General features: G+C 45.6%; 1 protein-coding gene across 1 annotated transcript; it reads right to left on the reverse strand.

Moving 5' to 3' along the window:
* Positions 1 to 402: 402 nt before the first annotated feature.
* On the reverse strand, positions 403 to 18,621 carry LOC112622160 (mucin-22-like). The gene is made up of 5 exons (XM_025381414.1): positions 18,552 to 18,621; positions 6,980 to 9,535; positions 5,405 to 6,919; positions 2,908 to 3,293; positions 403 to 738 (listed from the first exon to the last, which is right to left on the reverse strand). The coding sequence occupies exons 1-5, from the start codon at positions 18,619 to 18,621 to the stop codon at positions 403 to 405; spliced, it is 4,863 nt and encodes a 1,620-aa protein (XP_025237199.1).
* Between the last annotated feature and the right edge of the window lie 3,042 nt (positions 18,622 to 21,663).

Consider the following 21,663-nt stretch of genomic DNA (forward strand, 5'->3'; position numbering starts at 1 on the left):
AACAAATAAGTGTGTGGCCCTGATAATACATTCATTACGTGCTTTTGTTTCTTAGACATGTCCTGGTAATATTTATAGCACCATGAGGAAACAGGGATGAGAAACGTTGACCCTGATGTGGCGGGAAACAGGAGAGAAGATGTCCTGAGGGTGGTCGTCGTGACTCCCCACAATAGAGGCGGAGACTCAGGAAAAACTCACAGAAGGTTTGACTCGAAGTCACCTCCAAGCCGGCCAAAGTCCCTGTGTCCTTTTGCTGTTTCTTTTCTTGACCTAGTCCATGTCCATCTCCACAGATCACATCCTGGGAACCTTCCGATGCTCCATTTTAATTATTTCATTATCATTATTTTTTTCTCCTCAGTGACTCCCTCCCACCCATAATATGTTTTGATATCCAATCTATGGCCACAGCCATCTTGTCCTGCCATGGCCTTCTTGGTGGCTTCCTCTGTGATCCACTCCATGGTCTCCTCCGTGGCCTCCTCCATGTCCATAACGCCCGCCATGATTCACTCCGTAGCCATCTCCATGGATGTGGCTCAGTCCATGGCCCACTCCATGTCCAAAGCCACATGTTCCTCCATGTCCCATTTCAAGTTCTCCTCCATGAACCAGAGCATTTCCCAGGCTGTGGAATGTCCCAGAGCCCAGGCCCAAGTCCAGGTCCAGACCAAGGCCATGGCTGTGGCCATGGGGGTAATAAACACAATTCCTCAGGGGGAAGAAAAGGTCTCTCTAAAAGAAAAAAATATGTATATTGATCAATGAAAATTAAGTCTCCTCTCCCTAATCACCATGCATGCCTATTTCACCGATGTCAGATTTTCGCTTTTCCAAACCGCCTATTTTCTCTCCTCTTTACCACCATCCTTACTATGATCTCTGTCTCTGTCTCTGTCTCTCTTTCTCCTTGTTCTTTTACTCTTTCTCTCTCTGAGAAAATAAGCTTCCCTGTTACCTTATTAACATATTCTCTTTATGTGACTACTCAGGCCCTTGTTCTGCAGATCCTAAGGTTAGGTGTTTTTGGAATTTCAAGACAAAGGTAAATCCATACCCCTACGTGAAAGGCACAGAGACTCACTTGACAGTCTTTCTCTTTGTTAGTTAACTAAGGAAGCTGAGGACAGGTATGTGGAATTAAGAGCCCTCGAAAGCTGTTTACACAGAGCCTTGAGATTATAGGCATGAACTCCAGAATCTAACCAACCTGGGTTAGAGTCTTAGATCTGTCACTCACTACATGTGCTGGGGCAAATAGCTAAGATCATGGAGCTCCAGATCTCTCACTTATAAGATGAATATAATATGGCCACGGGATTGTAGACCAGATTAAATGACATCATGCATTTTAAACACTCAGCCTTGAGCCTAGCATGTAGTAAAAACTCAGTGTCCACTTTCGTTATTCTCTCTTGATCTTGCAAATGAAATAATAAAGTAATTTAGGGAGTAATTCTTAGATGCTGGTATTTATTATGTAGCCCACATATGGAGAGAGGCTGAGAATTCTAAAATAAAGAACCTCAGCAAATTGACTATATTATCCAAACCTTTTGTGGCTTCCGTAAGTATTTTTTATTTGTCCATTTTTACCAGTGGTATGTTGTCCAACACTTAATAACAGGCTCTCCGAAGGAAAAGTGCTGATTTGCAGTGTTTGACAATTGCTGTGGTGTAAATATTTCCAGTACAGCATATTTTAAGCTACCAGTGTCACTCCACTCAGCTCAGAATTGGGAAGAACTGCACAATCTCTTGTGGGCTAGGATGAGCCAGCTCCAGCACACCACTGATTTATACTCTGCTTCACTCTTCAAATGGGAACTTACCCACAGGATCACAAGAACACAGGAAGAACACAAATAAATGTGAAATCAAGGTAAGAAAAATATGTATTCAAAGAACAATCAAGACCAGAGAGCAGAGATGGAGTGGGAGGCCAGAGGGTAACATTCACAGGTCGCACAAGGAATTGCAGAGTACTGTGAGGACCAGAAATTTGTTATACATGAGACAATCAGAAGCCTGCATTTTGGATGGCTGAGCATTTTTATGTTTCTTTCTTTCCTTTCTCTATTTCTCTCTTTCTTTCCTTCTTTCTTTGGTCTTTCTCTTTCTTTCTTTCTTTCTTTCTTTCTCTTTCTTTTTCTTTCTCTTTCCTTCTCTTTCTTTTCTCCCTCTCTCCCTCTTTCTTCCTCTCTTTCTTCCTTTCTTTCTCTTTCTCTCTCCTTCCTTCCTTCCTTCCTTCCTTCCTTCCTTCCTTCCTTCCTTCCTTCCTTCATTCCTTCCTTCCTTCTCTTTCTTTCGAGACAGGGTCTTGCTCTGTCACCCAGGCTGGAGTGCAGTGGCGTGATCTCTGCTCACTGCAACCTCCATCTCCCGGGTTCAAGCGATTCTCGTGCCTCAGCCTCCCAAGTAGCTGGGACTACAGGTACATGCCACCACTTTTGGCTAATTTCTGTATTTTTAGTAGAGACAAGTTTCACCATGTTGGCCAAGCTGGTCCCAAATGCCTGGACTCAAGTGATTTGTCCACTTTGGGCTTCCAAAGTGCTGGGATTACAGGCGTGAGCCACTGCGCCCAGCTGCTTCTTGCTTTCTTTATGTTTATGTCCTCCTTGTTCTCTCTCAGTATTTCCTTTGTTCTCTCAGTATTTCCCTTCACTTTGGCCCCAACTTCATCTTTTCCCTCCTCTTTGTCTACTTTGCTTCTCACTTTCTCTGACTTAAGGATTCGCTGTGATCCTTATATCAGGCTAGGTGATTCTTTCCTTCTGAGTGCACCAACTTACTCCCCTTTCTCATTCTGGATTTTTCCAAAGCACTGCTGACATGATTTCCCCCACCATTAAGACCTGCCTTCTCTCCAGGCTCCCCTATGAACCCACCCTGGGTACTCACCAGACAAAAACTCAGTCCTACTGACAATCCAACACCAGCCACGACTGTAGCCAGGGAAATGAGGATGATAGCCCAGGGCTGTAAATATCCACTTGGTTTGATCACGTTTGTGGGCATGTGGCTCATGCTAACTGTGTTCGTGCCTGTGGACACTGGGCCTGTTTCCTGGGAGGTGCTGCTAGTTGGCTCACGGGTGGATCCTGTGGTGGTCCTGACGCCAGGGGCTGAGGTGGTAGATGATGCTCCCCTAGTAGATGTATCCAGGCCAGAGGTGTTTGGGACTATTCCTGGCACAATATGGCTGGCAGCAGAGGCCGTGGAGTCCATTCCAGAGGTCATGGTGACAGAGCTGGAGGCGGTGGGTCTGGTTCCAGTGGTCTTGATGCCTATGAAACAGGTCACACAAGATGATGCATTTGTAGCAGAGATGATTAAAGAGGAATGGGGGTGCTTAGAGCAGAGGAGTGTGAATCTAACAAACCTATGGTGGAGATGGCTCAGGAGAGGGGTGATGGGGGAGGAGAGATGGTAGAAAGCGATTCTGCTGTGCCCATGTCCCCAGAATGGAGGTGGGTGTCGTACAGAGAAGGAAGTAGAATGTGTCACCTGGTGGGGTTGGTGATGGAGGAGGCAGAAGGTTGAGGAAATGTGATTGTGATGGGTTCAGAAGTGGAAGATCTATTTGACTTCCGAAGCTGCCACCCCAATAGAAGACAGCGAGCTGTTTAAAAGGAATGAATTAACAGCATTTGCAGTGTCCTGGATGAGACTGGAGACTATTATTCTAAGTGAAGTAACTCAGGAATGGAAAACCGAACATCGTATGTTCTCACTGATATGTGGGAGCTAAGCTTCGAAAATAGGAAGACATAAGAATGATGCAATGGACTATGGGGACTTTGGAGGAAGAGTGGGAGGGGCGAGGGATAAAATACTTCAAATATGGTGCAGTGTATACTACTCGGGTCATGGGTGCACCAAAATCTCACAAATCACCACTAAAGAACTTACTCATGTAACCAAATACCACCTGTATCCCAATAACTTATGGAAAAAAATTAAAAATAAATAAATAAAATAAAATAAGTGGGCAGGCTGGTATACAAAGCAGCAGGCCCTGCTTCCCTTGTGACTGTGATCACTGGGCATAAGGAGGGAGCTGGAGGAGGAGATGACAGAATTGGATTCACTCACGGGCATGCCAGTGGCCAGGGCTGGGACAGAGGTGACATCATCTACCACACTGTGGTGGCCAGCAAAGGTGGGGTGAGTGTTCCTGGGCAGATGTGGGAGGACCTGACCCAAGCGGAGAAGCTGCTCACAGGGACAGGAGAGGGGGGGCTCAGACAGGTGCGAGTGAGAATCAACACAGCAGAGGCGGTGGTGGCAGCTTAGGTAGCGAGGGGTGTGCCTAGGTCAGAAGTGGTTAAAATGGGATCACAACAGCACCAGTCATGAGAATAGAGGTGAGTGCGCTCAGAACCAAGAGACTAGAATCAGATGCAATTGGCTTGCTGATGGCAAGTGCCAGAGAACGAACAAAGTTGTTTGGTCTCAGACTGGAGCAAAGGTTGTCAAATATTTTCTGTAAAGGTTCAGACAGCAAATACTTTAGGCTTTTGGGCCAGGCAGTCTCTGTTGCAAATACACTGAAAAGCGGAAAAGTAGGTGGAGACAAACGTAAATGAATGGGCATGACTATCTTCCAATAAAACTTTACAAAACCAGGTAACAGGTGAGACGTGACCCATGACATGTGGTCTGCCAGCCTCTGGACTAGGGTCAATATATTGATAGGAGGTGGCGGTGTTGCAGATGATAGGTTGAATAGAGATAATCTACTTGGCACCAAAGTGGAAGCATTTCACAAAACTGTGATGGGCCAGCAGAGTTGAGGCTGGCTTGCTGGAGGAAGATGTGACAGATATAATGCACTTGTGGTTTATTATATTTTGTGGTTCTGATTGCAGTGGAAGTGGTGGGCAGTTAAAAAAAAGAAAAAAGAAAAAAAAAGATGAGACCAGAGTAGAGGCAATTAGGATTGTAGAAGAGGAAATTTTTTTTTTCTTTTTTTTTTTTTGAGATAGAGTCTCACTCTTGTCGCCCAGGCTGGAGTGCAGTGGTGTGATCTCTGCTTACTGCAAGATCTGCCTCCTGGATTCACACCATTCTCCTGCCTCAGCCTCCTGAGTAGCTGGGACTACAGGTGCCCACCACCACACCCAGCTAATTTTTTGTATTTTTAGTAGAGACACGGTTTCACCATGTTAGCCGGGATGGTCTCAATCTCCTGACCTCGTGATTTGCTCGCCTCGGCCTCCCAATGTGCTGGGATTACAGGTATGAGCCCCTGTGCCCAGCCTAGAAGAGGAAATTATATCTAACTGTGTGGTGGCTTGATTTGAACCAGGGCAGAGATGATAGAAACAGGTGAACAGCTGGTGGTTGCCACTGGAGTTAAAATGTGTGGGCTCAAAGAGGACCTGGGGGTTAGTACCTGACACAGCTGTGTTGGTGATGGGCTGAATAGAAACGTCAGTGGCCTTGGTGGATACAAAAGTGGTGGCAGAGACAGTGGTGGAGGCTGCAGTGGCCCCAGAAGCTGTGATAGACACTGTGGCGGTCTCAGAGCCTGCGAGGGAAGTTGCAATGGGCTCAAAGCTTGCAGTGGAAGCTATGGTGGTCTCAGAGCCTATGATGAAGGCAGTGTTGGTCTGAGAGCCTGCACTGGAGGATGTGGAGGTCTCAGAACCTGTGGTACAGGCTGTGCTGATCTCCGAGCCTGCTGTGGAGGCCATGGTGGTCTCAGAGCCTTCAGTAGAGGTGGTGGTGGCATCAGAGCCTGCAGCAGAGGATGTGGTGGTCTCAGAGCCTATGGTAGAGACCATGGTGGTCTCAGAGACTGTGGTAGCTATTGCAGTCATCACAGAGCCTGTGGTAGAGGTTGTGGTGGTCTCAGAGCCTGTGGTAGAAACTGTAGTGGTCTCAGAGCCTTCAGTAGAGGTGGTGGTAGTCTCAGAGCCTGTGGTATAGACTGTTGTGGTCTCAGAGCCTGCAGTAGAGGCTGTGGTGGTCCCAGAGCCTGTGGTGGAGACTGTGGTGGTCTCCAAACCTGCGGGAGAGGCTGTGGTGGTCTCAGAGCCCATGGTAGAGACTGTGGTAGTCTCAGAGCCTTCAGTAGAGATGGTGGTAGTCTCAGAGCCTGTGGTATAGACTGTTGTGGACTCAGAGCCTGCAGTAGTGACTGTAGTGGTCTCAGAACCCTCAGTAGGGGTGATGGTAGTCTCAGAGCCTGTGGTAGAGACCATAGTGGTCTCCAAGCCTGTGGTGGAGATTGTAGTGGTCTCAGAGCCTGTGGTAGAATCGGTGGTGGTCTCAGAGCCTGCAGTAGAGGCCGTGGTGGTCTCAGAGCCCATAGTAGTGACTGTAGTGGTCTCAGAGCCTTCAGCAGAGACTGTGGTGGTCTCAGAGCCTTCAGTAGAGGTGGCGGTTGTCTCAGAGCCTGCAGTAGAGGCTGTGGTGGTCTCAGAACCTGTGTTATAGATTGTTGGGGTCTCAGAGCCTGTGGTAGTGACTGTAGTGGTCTCAGAGCCTTCAGTAGAGGCTGTGGTGGTCTCAGAGCCTGTGGTAGAGACTGTAGTGGCATCAGAGCCTTCAGTAGAGGTGATGGTGGTCTCAGAGCCTGCTGTAGAGGCTGGGATGGTCTCAAAGCCTGGAGTGGAGACTGTGGTGGTCTCAGAGCCTGTGGTAGAGGCTATGGTGGTCTCAGAGTTTTCGGTGAAGACTGTGGTCATTTTAGAGCTTGCAGTGGAGACCTTGGTGGTCTCAGAGCCTATGGTAGAGACCATAATGGTCTCAGAGCCCATGGTGGATGCCATAGTGGTCTCAGAGCTTGTAGTAGAGGATGTGGTGGTCTCAGAGCCTGTAGTAGAGGTTGAGGTGGTCTCGGAGCCTTCAGTAGAGGCTGTGGTGGTCTCAGAGCCTGTGATGGAGACTGTAGTTATCTCAGAGCCTTCAGTAGAAGTGGTAGTGGTCTCTGAGCCAGTGATAGAAATTTTAGTGGTCTCAGAGCCTGTGATGGAGACTGTAGTCATCTCAGAGCTTTCAGTAGAAGTGGTAGTGGTCTCTGAGCCAGTGATAGAAACTTTAGTGGTCTCAGAGCCTGTGCTGGAGACTGTAGTTGTCTCAGAGCCTTCAATAGAGACTGTGGTGGTCTCAGAGCCTGTGGCAGATACTGTAGTAGTCTCAGAGCCTTCAGTAGAGGTGATGGTAGTCACAGAGCCTGTGGTAGAGATCATGGTGGTCTCAAAGCCTGTGGTGGAGACTGTAGTGGTCTCAGAGCCTTCAGTAGAGGCTGTGGTGGTTTCAGAGCTTGTAGTAGAGGCCATGGTGGTCTCAAAATATGCAGTCGATGCTGTGGTGTTCTCAGAATCTGCAGTAGAGACTGTGGTGGTCTCAGAGCCTGCAGTGGAGGCTGCAGTGGTCCCAGAACCTTCAGTAGAGGCTGTGGTGGTCTCAGCGCCTGTGGTGGAGACTATAGTCATCTCAGAGCCTTCAATGGTAGTGATGGTGGTCTCCAAGCCTGTGGTTGAAACTGTAGTGGTCTCAGAGCCTGTGGTAGAGACTGTAGTGGTCTCAGAGCCTGTGGCAGAGACTGTAGTGGTCTCAGAGCCTTCAGTAGAGGCTGTGATGGTCTCAGAGCCTGTGGTAGAGACTGTAGTGGTCTCAGAGCCTTCAGTAGAGGCTGTGATGGTCTCAGAGCCTGTGGTAGAATCTGTGATGGTCTCAGAGCCCATGGTGGAAGCTGTGGTGGTCTCAGGGCTGGTATTAGAGTCTGTGGTGGTCCCAGAGCCTGTGGTAGAGGCTGTGGTGGTCTGAGAGCCTTCAGCAGAGAATGTGATCATCTTAGAGCTTGCAGTGGAAACCTTGGTGGTCTCAGGGCCTATGGTAGAGGCCATAGTGGCCTCAGAGCCCATGGTGGATGTCATAGTGGTCTCAGAGCCTGTAGTAGAGGCTGTGGTTGTCTCAAACCCTGTAGTAGAGGCTGAGGTACTCTCAGAATCTTCAGTAGATGCTATGTTGGTTTCAGAATCTTTAGCAGAGGCTGCAGTGGTCTCAGAATGCGCAGTAGAGGCTGTTGTGGTCTCAGAATGTGCAGTAGAGGCTGTTGTGGTATCAGAATGTGCAGTAGAGGCTGTTGTGGTCTCAGAGTCTGCAGTAGAGGCTGTTGTGGTCTCAGAGCCTATGGTAGAGACTCCAGTGGTCTCAAAGTTTATGGTGGATGCCATGGTTGTCTCAGAGCCCATGGTAGAGGCTGTGATGGTCTCTGAGCCTGCAGTGAAGACTGTGGTCATCTCAGAGCTTGCGTTGGAGATCTTGGTGGTCTCAGAGCCTGTGGTAGAGGCTGCAGTGGTCTCAGAGCTCATGATGATGGATGCCATGGTGGTCTCAGAGCCTGTAGTAGAGGCTGCAGTGGTCTCAGAATCTGCAGTAGAGGCTGTGGTGGTCTCAGAGCCTGTGGTAGAAGCCATGGTGGTTCCAGAGCCTGAAGTTGAGACCGTGGTGGTCTCAGAGCCTGAAGTAGAGGTTACGGTGGTCTCAGAGCCCACGGTGGAGACTGTGGTGGTCTCAGAGCTTGCAGTAGAGTTTGTGGTGATCTCTGAGCCCATGGTGGAGACCATGGTGGTCTCAGTGCCTGTGGTAGAGACTGTAGTGGTCTCAGAGCCTGCAGTGAAGATGGTGGTTGTCTCAGAGCCTGCACTAGAGACTGTGGTAGTCTCAGATCCTGCCGTGGAGGTGGTGGTGATCTCAGAACCTGAAATAGAGACTATGGTGGTCTGAGAGCCTGTGGGAGTGGAGGTGGTGGTCTCAGAACCTGCTGTAGAGGCTGTAGTGGTCTCAGAGGCTTTAATAGGGACTGTAGTGGTCTCAGAGCCTGTGGTAGAGGCTGTGGTGGTGTTAGAGCCTGCAGTGGAGGCCATAGTGGTCTCAGAGCTCATGCTGGATGCCGTGATTACCTTGGAGTCTGCAGTTGAGGTTGTGGTGGCCTCAGAGCCTGCCGTGGAGGTGGAGGAGGTGGTCTCAGAACCTGCAGTAGATGCTGTGGTGGTTTCAGAGCCTGTGGTAGAGACTTTAGTGGCCCCAGGGCCTGCAGTGGAGGTGGTGGTGGTCTCAGAGCCTGTGGTAGAGACGGTGGCAGTCTCAGAACTTGTGGTGGAGGCCATGGTGGTTTCAGAAGTTATGGTGGAGGCCATCGTTGTCTCAGAGCCTGCAGTGGAGGTTGTGCTGGAGGCCATGGTAGTCTCAGGGACTGTAGTAGAGGCTATAGAAGAGGATGTTGTGGTCTCAGAGACTGCGGTGGAGGCCACGATAGTTTCAGAGCCTGCAGTGGAGGCTGTGGTTGTGTCAGAGCCTGTGGTGAAGGTCCTAGTGGAGGCTCTAGCAGTCCCTAAGTCTGTGGTGGAGGCCGTGTTGGTCTCAGAGCCTGTGGTAGAGTCTGTGGTGATCTTAGAGCCTGCAGTTAAGGCCATAGTAGAGGCCATGGTGGAGGCTGTGGTGGTCTCAGAGCCTGTGATGGAGGCTGTGGTGGTGTCAGAGCCTTCTGTGAAGTCTGTGGTATTCTCAGAACCTGAGGTGGAGGACAAATAAGGTGGGGAATGGATTAAGGATGAATTTGCAGGTTTAGTATAGCATTACTTTAACATATACTCAGTACTGCTTGCTCATTTATTTATTCAGATATTGAGGGCTTAATATGTACCTGGTATTTTACTAAACTCTGGGCATACTCCTGTTAGCAAAAGAGATATGGGCTTATAATTTAGTAAAGAAGAGAGATACAAAATAAAAACATATAAATACACATTGGCTCAGGTGCTGTTAAAGAAAGCAGTGGTGCTGCTTTAGGTACTAGAGTCAGAAAAGGTCTCTCTGAGGAACTGACATATGAACTGAGATCTGAAGGCTAAGAAGGCAGCCATCTGGGCCAGGCGCGGTGGCTCGTGCCTGTAATCCCAGCACTTTGGGAGGCCGAGGCGGGCGGATCACCTGAGGTCAGGAATTCGATACCAGCCTGACCAACGTGGAAAAACCCCACCTCTACTAAAAATACAAAATTAGCCGGGCATGGTGGCGCATGCCTGTAATCCCAGCTACTCGGGAGGCTGAGGCAGGATAATCGCTTGAACCCGGGAGGCAGAGGTTGCAGTGAGCCAAGATCGCGCCACTGCACTCCAGCTTGGGCAACAAGACCAAAACTCCATATCAAAAACAAACAAACAAACAAACAAAAGTCAGTCTCCGGGAGGTAAAGTCTTCCAGTTTTTGCTTGTCTAGAAAAGCCTTCATTTCATCTTCATATTGAAAATATTTTTACTCCGTGTAATTCTAGGTTGATAGAATATTTTTTGTTTCAGTATTTTAATGATGTTGCTTCTTGAGCTTCTGGTTGTCACAGTTTCTCACAGGAAGTCAGTTATCATGCTTGTCTTTGCTCCTCTCTACATAATGTGTCTTTTCTTTTCTAGCTGGTTCTAGGATTTCCCATTTATCACTGATTTTTAGTTATTTGATTACATTGTACTTTGGTATGATTTTTTAAAGTTTATTTTGCTTGATATTTGTTGAGGTCTTGGGATCTGTGAGTTTATAGTTTTCATCAAATTTAATTTTTTCAGCTACCATTTCTTTAAACATTTTTTCGGTTCCTTTTCTGGAACTTCAGTTACACTTATTGTAGACAGAATATTGTCTCACAAAATCACTGGTATTCTATTCATTTATTTTCAGCCCATACTCCCTCCACCCCATACTCCCTCTCACCCTCACAAGATTCTGACAACACATGCCAGGCTGCCACTCTGTGGAGAAGTCCACTTCACCCAATTTAGTTTGTTTTTTTCTTTCTTTCTTTTTTTTTTTTTTTTGAGATGGAGTCTGGCTCAGTCACCCAGGCTGGAGTGCAGTGGTGCGATCTCAGCTCACTGCAACCTCTGCCTCCTGGGCTCAAGGGATTCTCCTGCCTCAGCCTCCTGAGTAGCTGGAAATACAGGCGTGCATCACCATGCCCGGCTAATTTTTGTATTTTTAGTAAAAACAGACTTTCACCATGTTGGCCAGGCTGGCCTCTAACTCCTGACCTCAGGTGATCTGCCCACCTCAGCCTCCCAAAGTGCTGGGATTACAGGTGTGAGCCACCGCACCTAGCCCCAGTTTAGTTTCTTACATCCTTCTCTGGGCCACTGCTGTCTCCCCTCCTGTCCAACCCTGATATCTGCTTTCCTCTTCCTCACCTGATGATCTGGGGCTCAATCATTCAGAAAGGGAAGAGAAAGTAGAAAACAAAACTGATTTGTGTTTTTAAAAAATCACACTCAGCATGCTGTGTGAAAACTGGCATGTAGGAGGGCAAGAGTGATAACAGAAGATTGGTTAAGAGTAGTAATCATTGCTTGGACTAGGATGGTAGCAGGGGAGATACATTTCGGTGGATGAATACAAGCTATGTTTTGAAATTAGAAAAGTAGAACCAATAGGAAGTGTTGAAAGGCTGCATGTAGTGGATGACAGGAAAGGAAGTCAAGAACAACTTCTGGCTTTGGGGCTTACACAGAGAGTTGGAAATTTGTTTTATTTATCTGAACAAATAGGGATGAAGTGGAGGTTGGAAATATTAGAGATTTTGAACTTTTTGTGCCCATTAGATATCCAGGAGACTGTTTGTTGGCAGTTAGAAACCTGCACTTAGTTCTCAGAGGAGAAATCAAAACAAAAGATATAAAACTGGAAGTCATTTAAATATACATGGTATTTAAAGCCTTGAGGCTGACTGAGATCATTTGTCTGGGAGAGTATAGTTGGAGAAGAGGGCGCTAGACCAAGCTCTGGCTGCTGCGTCATTCAGATAGAGGAGGAGAGGCGAATGAATGAGACTGAGAAGGAGTATCCAGTAAGATAGAAGGAAAACTCTAAAAAGTGAATCAAGGAAGTCAAGAGAATAGAGAGGCTCTAGAAAAATATGGTAGTTAGCTGAACTGATTTTTGCAGAGAGATCAAGTAAGATATGGCCTGGGCCACGTCCACTGGATTCAGAGACAATATGGAAGTGAGTGTTTAGTTTATTGAAAACAGATTTTCATGATGGGATAGCCCCCAACTGGAATGAATAAAAGTATAAATAAGTATATATGGAGGGTTACGGATTTCACAGAAGAATAAAAAGTAGAGAAATAACAAAAGACATACCTCCACAAGGACAAAGGATGGAGAGATGACAACAGCAGAGGAGATAAATTATTTTTTTAAAGATAATAGCAGAAGGATGAGTGGTAAACCTCCAAAGAGAAAGCTTCAACATACAGGCCTCCACTGGGGGTGAGAGTAAGTCAACTACTGGTAAATTATTAATTCTATGGAATCCTGGAAAGATTCAGGAGTTGCAGCCAGGTTCCTCTGAAGCTTTGGGTGTGGCATTTGACTAAATACAGGAAAGATGGTTGAAATACAACGTAGCTAGGGACTGTCTCTCAGCTCCAGATCCCTCCTTCCACTCAAGGAGTTGGATGACTACACCTCTCTCCCTTATAACAGCTTAGGATTTTATCTCTGGAGATATTGAAACCAAAGAAATTCTAATCCAGTGATCTCAGGCACTGCTGAGGGCAGAAGTCAGTTTTACTGAAACTGTGCAATTAAGGAAATGCTTACACCCTGAACTGTAAAACCCTCATTACCTCTTCCCTTACTCAGCTTCCAGCACTTCAGCAGCTTTGCTAGTATGCTCTAGACAGGATCTGGAGAATTCTTCTTGTGGAAAGAAATTAGACAACACTAGATACTGAAATTTCAAGGATCTTCCCAATCAAAACTGCCACGTCTCTGCTAAGTTACCCTAAAGCTAAGTTCGCCAGCTGACAGGCCCTACCTCTGCACGCAAAGCTTCCAGGCATCATATTGTTGCCTCACTTTCAAATGCAAAGGACATTCTGGGATTACCAGATATTTGAAGAAAATCTCTAGCTTGAAATATAGAGACCAAAACAAATATCCCTATGAAGCAAAGTCAGAGAGAACTGAGACAGTGCAAATAGTAGAACCAACTTCAAATGTCCTCAGCAATATAAGAGAAAGTATAGCACCACAAGGTCAGTAATCTAAATGATAATCAGCTAACTACCACATTTTTCTAGAGCCTCTCTATTCTCTTGACTTCCTTGATTCACCTTTTAGAGTTTTCTTTCTACCTTACTGGATGCTCCTTCATGGGAAGGAGTGAAAACAAACAAACAACAACAACAAACAAATAAAAGATGCCATTTTAAAAATGATTGTAGACAAAAAAAGATCTCTTTGAAATTAAAAAAAAAAAACTCTCAAAATTCACTAGAAGGATTTGAAGACTTTAGAAGCTGAGGAAATCTCCCCAAAAGAAAAATAAAATGACAGAATTGGAAGACAGAAGAAGAAATGTAAGAAAATTAGAGTGTCAGTCCAGGAGGTCAAATATCCAAATCATAAGATTTTTCAGAAAGACAGAACAGAGAAAATGGATGAGAGGCAATTATCAAAGAAAAAAAAAGCAAGAAAATTTTCCAGACCTGACTGATATAACTTTGTACTGTACAAGTTCCTAACACAATGAAAGAAGAATCCATACTATGGCACCATATCATGAGATTTTAGAACAGTAATTTTAAAAATCTGAAATCATGCAGAAGAAAAAAATATGGGTCTCTTGCAAGAGGTCAGTAAACTAAATGATATCAGTCTTCACAATCTAGAATCTAGAAACAGTGGATCAATCCCTTCAAAATCCTGAGGAAAGATCGTATCCATCCTAGAATTCTATAACCAGTTAAACTATGAGTCAAATGTGAGGGTGGAATAAGACATTTTCAGACATATAAGGTCTATGGACAGCTAGGCCCATTTTTCTCTTCTTCCTGGGCACATGGCTAAGTTACATTTCTCAACCTCTCTTGTAGCTAGGTAGGGCTACATGTCTAAGCCCTAGTCAGAGGACCCTAAAGGGAAGGAATACATACTAATTTCCATTTCATTTCTTTAAGAGTAAATACCTATTCCTTGATTTCTGCTTGTATATATATTTTTATTTTCTGTATGTTATCATGTTTTCACATCTTAACAAACTTTTCTAGCTAGGGAGAGATAGCACCTTCCAGGCTAGCCAATTCTTAGAAGCAGCAAAGGGCCCAGCCAGGAGCATGAGCTGATATGCAAACTAACCATTCCAGAGCCATAGCTCCTCTATCTGGCCCATATACTCCAGAAAACAATATTTATCTGCCTTAGTCATTCCAAAGCCAAGTACCAGGCAACTAGGTAGTAATCAGCTATATAGCTCAAAGAACACAGGAATTATTCAAACCAGCCAATCCTAAACTGTTCGCCCTGCCTTTCCTTGCCTTTCCCACAGAAACCCCAATAAAAGGAAAGACCTAAATAAACCTTTCCTTCACTCCTGTCTTCTGCCTCCTGACTATCTTGGTGTCTTTCTCAGGTGGTCCAGTATGGCAGTGCCATGCCTCCTGTCTCTAGGGCCTGTGAGCCTCTCCTCTTGTGGCTACACCTTGACTGACTGTATCATAAAATAATACAAAATACTGTTCTTCTGCCCTCTCCTTGGGCTGAAATGATGATGACACTGGAAACCATATGTTGAAGATGGAACAGTCATATTCACCCAGGATCCCTGAATGACTACATGGAGCAGAGCTCCAACCATCCTATAATACTTATCTTAGGACTGGTACAAGGGAGAAAAATAAACTTGTTTATTTTTCAAAGTCACTTTCAGGATCTCCTTGTTACAGCAGCTTAGCATTACCCTAACATTGCATAAGGTTTTAAAATAATTTTCCACCATAAACTCTCTCTCAAGAAGCTTCTAGAGAAAGTGCTGCCCTGAGATGGAAAAATAAATCCAGAAAAAAAATAGGAATTTACAAGGGAAAAAAGGGAATTTCCAGAACATTGCTGAATACAAATTGCAGGAAGGACAAGAGACCTAGCAAGCAACCAATACTGGTTGGACAGAGGCTTCCAAATGGGATTGCTCAAGGGAAAAAAGTGAAACTGATAGATTGCCTCATGTGTATTGAAAAGGCAGGGATAATTCTGGTAGAGATTTGGGGATAAATTAATGGTATATATGAAGAAAACTATGGAAATTTTAAAAATGAGGCTATTGTTAATATCTAGAAAAACAAAAATTATAAGAACGGATGGTCATCACAATGCAATTATATGATCCAGTTATAAATGTTACTAGAGGTAACATTTATAGTTATTATAATGTCATCACAATGCAATTATATGACCCAGTTATAAATGTTACTAGAGGTAACATTTATAGTTATCATAATGTAAATGCTAAATGCAAATTTAACACCAAAAATTTGGTACAATCATTTGGGGAGAATTGTGAGCAGGAACGTGAGACATAAGTGTTCAGAGGGAGTAGTCTAACCTAAATCTTCCTTTTCATTAGAAGGAAGACAATAAATCATTCCCGAAGCAGGGAAAAAAAAAAACCTCAACCAACAAAGAAGTAATGGTAGTAAGAGAATTTATGACTGGGTGTAATGGCTCAGGCCTGCAATCCCAGTGCTTTGAAAAGCTGAGGTGAGAGGATTCCTTAAGCCCAGGAGTACCAGGCTGCAGTGAGCTATGATGGTGTCACTGCACTCCAGCCTGGGTGACAGAGCGAGACCCTGTCTCTAAATAAATAGATAAATGCAGTATGAAGGTAAATGCCAACAGGAACCCTGGGAAGCAGGACTCAGAGTAAGAAGCAGTTGGGGAAAGGGAGTCAGGGGCTGAAGTTTTATGAGAAGCCTTGTAGGACTACAAGTTTTTCTTTTTCGGAACTACTTACATGCACTACCTAATATAATAAAATAAAATCAACAAGTGAATGGGAAGTGAGAAGTGACATAGCAAATGTGGGGAAGGCCTTCAAGAATGGGGTGAGAGGCTGGGCATGGTGGCTCACACCTGTAATCCCAGCACTTTGGAAGGATGAGGCAGGTAGACTGCCTGAGCTCAGGAGTTCAAGACCAGCCTGGACAACACAGTGAAACCCCATCTCTATTAAAGTACAAAAAATTAGCTGGGTGTGGCAGTGTGCGCCTGTAGTCCCAGCTACTCGGGAGGCTGAAGCAGGAGAATCGCTTGAACCCAGGAGAAGGAGGTTGCAGTGAGCCAAGATTGTGCCACTGTACTCTAGCCTGGGTGACAGAGCGAGACTCTATCTCCAAAAAAAAAAAAAAAAAGAATGGGAGTGAGGAAGGAGAGCGGAGGGAGAGGCGGTGGCTGAGGAGTGAAGCAGGGACGTTAGGATGGACATCATTCAAACAGTGTTTGGTCCAGGGACCTCTGGGGTCACACTGTCTGAGGAACCCACACCATCCCACCAAGCCTACTGAATCAAGATCTTGCTTGGTGGGGTGTCAGGACCTGGAAACTCAAGTTTTTAATCATCTCCTTGGATGATACTTGTGCATACAGAACTGAGCTTGTTTGGATGCTGATGAAAAGGACTCAAGAAAAAGACAGGAGGGAAAGGAGAAATGCACTGAGCAAAGCCCCTGAGACGGCAGGAGGATGAGAAGGCACCCAGCATTCAAATGGAGGAGTTGGTCCTTGTTAATCCAATGTAATGGGGCTACAGGAGAGACAGTGGGTCACTTTATAGACCTAGTTGTGGGAAAAGAGGAGGTGCCTGTCAGCACTTGCATGCTTGTTCCCTTTTGTAAGGGAATATTATTTAAGTCTATGTTTTACAGTAGGCCAAGAGTTCCACGGGGGCCAAGACCATGGCATTTCCTACTCCATTCCTCACCGTGGCCTAGCACGCAGCAGTGCCTGGCCCAGAGGAGGAGCTCTATACATGTTTGTTGAATGACTACATGAATGACAGTTTCTTCTGAGGTAAGGGGACTCTTGCTTAAAATCAGACAGATAGGACTGGAGTTCGGGATTAGGACAGGCGACGGGTGGATCTGGAAGGCATGGGTAGGTAGAGAATAGCTGAAGCATTCAGGATGAAGGCAACAGGAAAGGGAAGAAAAAGAAGTGCTGAAGTGTGTGAGGGAGCGAATCCACAGTAGGGTGCAGGAAACAGACGCATACTGAGGAAGAAGGGGGAAGCACCCTAAATCCTCCACATCATCCAACCTAGACCTTCTCTTTCAACCACACCTCCCGCTTCTTGAAGTGCTATCCTACAGTAAAGGCAATGGAATGGATAAGCTGATTAACCTGGTGTCTTATAATTAGGGAAGATACTTTGATGTAAGAAATCAAAGACAGGAGTGAACGGAACTTTCTCAGACAGTCCGTTGGAATCACACGGAGCCCAGGACGGAGCCCAGTTCACTTCTCCCCTGGGCTATTTCCTTTCACAGTCATCCCTGATCCAGTGCCAGAGCCAACCCCTCAGTGGCTGACCTCCAATTTGTTCCTACCAAGGAAATTCTCAGGGGATTAGACATGGATTTGGACTCAGGCAGCATCCAAAGGATTGAAGCAAAAAAAAAAGTAGATGTTAGCGTAGATGCGGTGATCAGGGAACACTTCTACACTGCTAGTGGGAATGTAAACTTGTACAGTCACTATGGAAAACAGTGTGGAGATTTCTTAAAGAACTAAAAGTAGAGCTACCATTTGATCCAGCAATCCCACTACTGGGTATCTACCCAGAGGAAAAGAAGTCATTATACGAAAAAGATACTTGCACACACATGTTTATAGCAGCACAATTCACAATTGCAAAGTCATGGAACCCAAATGCCCATCAATCAACAGGTGGATAAAGAAACTGGCATATATATATGAAGGAATACTACTCAGCCATAAAAAGGAATGAATTAACGGCATTTGCAGCAACCTGGATGACATTGGAGACTATTATTCTAAGTGAAGTAACTCAGGAAAGGAAAACCAAACATCGTATGTTCTCACTGATATGTGGGAGCTAAGCTATGAGGACTCAAAGACATAAGAATGATACAATGGACTTTGGGCACTAGGGAGGAAGGACAGGGGAGGGACGAGAGATGAAACACTACCAATAGGGTGGGTGCAATGTATACTGCTCAGTGATGGGTGAACCAAAATCTCACAAATCACTACTAAAGAACTTACTCATGTAAGCAAATATCACCTGTACCCCGATAACCTATGGGAAACAAACAAAGAAGGATTGAAGGATTTTTACTTGACTTTAGACTGAGATCCTGGTTTTAATTTGGAATTAAGAATGCTATTGGAACTAGAATTTTCCAGTTAAAAACAAAACTTTTATCCAAGATACAAAGGAAAGTAAAAGTCTCACCCCCACCTCATTTCCCCAGCACCGCCCCTCACCGCCCCACAACTTGTGCTCGCAGTCACAACTCGGGGAGACTAATACAGATTTGCTTCTAAGATAGCATCAGAGTCATAGTCAATGGAATTGGGATCAGTATTGGCTTTTGCAGAAATGGGCAAAAAAAAAAAAAAAAGAAAAAGAATCATCATCGTTTCTGGAAGAAGAGTCATGCCTAGACAGGGGATCCCCCTTCTCCTTCAGGCTTTATGTGGCCTCCATGCCCCTCTCCTTCCTTAACTGCTAAGTAACTTACTGGGTCCCAGAAGTCCAAAGAGAAGCAGCCACAGGAACCAGAAGGCTGGAGAAATGTTTCCTCTTCTCATCTCTAAATGATGCACATAGAAGTTGTCATTTAGATGCCTGGGTTCCAAAGGAAGAATAGGTCAAAGAGGCAGAGAGACAAGGGGCAAACCCCCTGGGCCTTGATAGAAAATAAAGTTGCACAAAAAGACCCAAAGGCCAGCCACTGCCAGGGTAAGCCTTGTAGGCAGGTGGGATGGTTGCAGGGAGCCCCCAGATTGCTCCACAGTTTGGCTTCTTGTTTTTCTTCTTTTTTCCTCGCAAGTGTATCTGTGGCATTTATAGCTGATACTGAGTAGGAGAGGCCAGAGCTTTGGGTCCTCCCTCCCCAGGGAGGAGCATCTCCGCACTGTGCTTTCTGCAGGGCCATTTGGAAAAATGTACCCTACAGGAATCAAGGCGGAGGAGAGAGCCGAGTCGGTAAGACCAGAGGGCGCACACACGAGGAGGGGCAGGGAGAGAGGCAGAATGAGGGGATCAAACTTGTCGGAGTGGAAGGGACCCACCCTTTGAACCAGAGCTGACCTGAAACCTGTTTTCCCTGGGTATGCCTCATTTTCAAAGCAGGAGGCCTTTGTAGAAGAAAAAAGGAGGAAAAGAAAAGGAAACAAATGGATGGTAAAGGTCAACAGCAGTCTATCTGGGGGACACTGGGGATTTGGAGGGTGAGAAGAGCATCAGGACACACGCCCAGTTTTCTCCAGAGTGCTCCTTCCCAGCTGCAGAGCAGCACGTGGCTGTGTGAGTGACACACTCCATTCCCCGTGAGCTCTCCCAGGGTGGGAAACCGGACATTGAGTGAGTCTCACTTCTAGTATCAAGCGGAAGTGAGTAGGGAAGAGGATGGGGCACGGAACTGCCCATTTCCCTGAGTCAATCTTTGGCAATGGCTCTTAAGCATAGGGCAGGGACCCTAACTCACCTGGGTCCCTATTTCTAGGCTCACAACTAGCAGTTGATTGAAAGTGACCCCGTGTGACTCAGATATGCAAGGAAAAATGTAGTTTGACTTGCTATAACTCACCCAATTCAGTTTTCGAACTCTTTCCCACCAATGGCAGGGAAGGCTGGGCTTGGAAATGAGGATATGGGTTTAAGCTTGCCAAATATTGGTGATTAAATTTCATTTTCTTTTAAAAGTGTCTCTTTCGGAGGACATACTGTATGGTTCTGATTATATGAAAGTCAAGTACAGGGAAAAATCAACTGATGATGATTGAAGTCAAAATACTGGCTACCTCTGGGGTGGCACTGATGGGGAGGAGGCAGGGGAGGCTTCTGGGGTGAAGCCTTGACACATCTTGATCTGGAAAGTGGGTAGGTGAGTGTATGCATGTATTAAGATTCAACAATTGGGCCGGGCGCGGTGGCTCAAGCCTGTAATCCCAGCACTTTGGGAGGCCGAGACGGGCGGATCACGAGGTCAGGAGATCGAGACCATCCTGGCTAATACGGTGAAACCCCGTCTCTACTAAAAATACAAAAAACTAGCCGGGCGAGGTGGCGGGCGCCTGTAGTCCCAGCTACTCGGGAGGCTGAGGCAGGAGAATGGCGTAAACCCGGGAAGCGGAGCTTGCAGTGAGCTCAGATCCGGCCACTGCATTCCAGCCTGGGTGACAGAGCGAGACTCCGTCTCAAAAAAAAAAAAAAAAAAAAAAAACAAGATTCAACAATTGGCCAGGCACAGTGGCTCATGCTTGTAATCCCAACACCTTGAGAGGCCGAAGTGGGAGGATTGTGTGAGCCCAGGAGTTCAAGACCAGCCTGGGCAACATAGCAAGACCCTGTCTCTATTTATTTAAAATAAATATGTTAAATAATTAAATAAAATTCAACGACTTGAGCACTTATGTGTCCACTCTGCACATTTTACTGCATATATTTTAAGCCTCAATTTAAAGATTAAAAACAACAGTCAAGGGTACAAACTTTCAGTTATAAGATGAATGAGTTCTGGGACTTTAATCACATGGAGACTATAATTAACAATATTGTATTGTCTATCTGAAATTTGCTAACACACACAGAAAAAAATGGTAAATATGTGTTGATGATGTGTTCATTAGTTCAACAGTGGTAATTATTTCGCAGTGTATACTCATCAAATCAACACATTGTACACCCTGAAAACACAATTTTTATTTGTCAATTATACCTCAATAAGCTTGGGGGGGAGAATTTAGAACAATAAAAAAGAAAAAACATTTGGTGGCTCATGCCTGTAATCCCAGAGCTTTGGGAAGCCAAGGTGGGCGGGTTTAGAGTTCGAAACCAGCCTGATCAACATGGTGAAACCCCGTCTCTACTAAAAATACAAAAAAAAAAAAAAAAAAAAAAAATTAGCTGGGCGTAGTGGCGGGCGCCTGTAATCCCAGCTACTTGGGAGGCTGAGGCAGGAGAATTGCTTGAACCTGGGAGGCAGAGGTTGCAGTGAGTCAAGATCATGCCACTGCACTCCAGCCTGGGTGACAGAGTGAGACTCCGTCTCAAAAAAAAAAAAAAAAAAAAAAAAGAAAGAAAGAAAAAAAAGAAAAGAAAACAAAAACAATGTTTCAGGTCTCTTTTGGGTAAACACTTGGCCATACGAAATTTAATGTCCCTCTCGGGACTGTTTTTCCCATTTCAAGGACTCTCTCCTCCTCCTCTTCTTTCCTGCACGTCCTCTGAGGGGGAATTTGTGCCTCCTACTGGCAGTGTGGGAACAGGACTTGGGCCCTTCAAGCTGGTATCTCCTGAGCTTCCTCTCATCCCATCTGGTCACCGGGATCCTGCACTGGCGTCCGACGACTCGGAGACACAGTACTACCATTGTCTTCATTTTATAAATAAGGAAACTAAATCATGGAGAAGTCAAGTAATTTGGCCAAACTCACAAAGTTAGTAAGTGATGCAGTCAGGAATTAAACTATCAGTCCAGCTGCAGAGCCTGTGCTCTTCGTCATAATAAAAGGAGGGTGTCATGTCCAAACAGGACTTTGAGTCTGGTCCCTGAATATCTTCCTCCAACCAGACTGCCTGTTCCCAACCTCATCTGATGTAGAAATTCTGGAGCTGTCACTGTTAGA

This window comes from Theropithecus gelada, chromosome 4 (genome assembly GCF_003255815.1).
Source record: "Theropithecus gelada isolate Dixy chromosome 4, Tgel_1.0, whole genome shotgun sequence".
Lineage (NCBI taxonomy): Eukaryota > Metazoa > Chordata > Mammalia > Primates > Cercopithecidae > Theropithecus > Theropithecus gelada.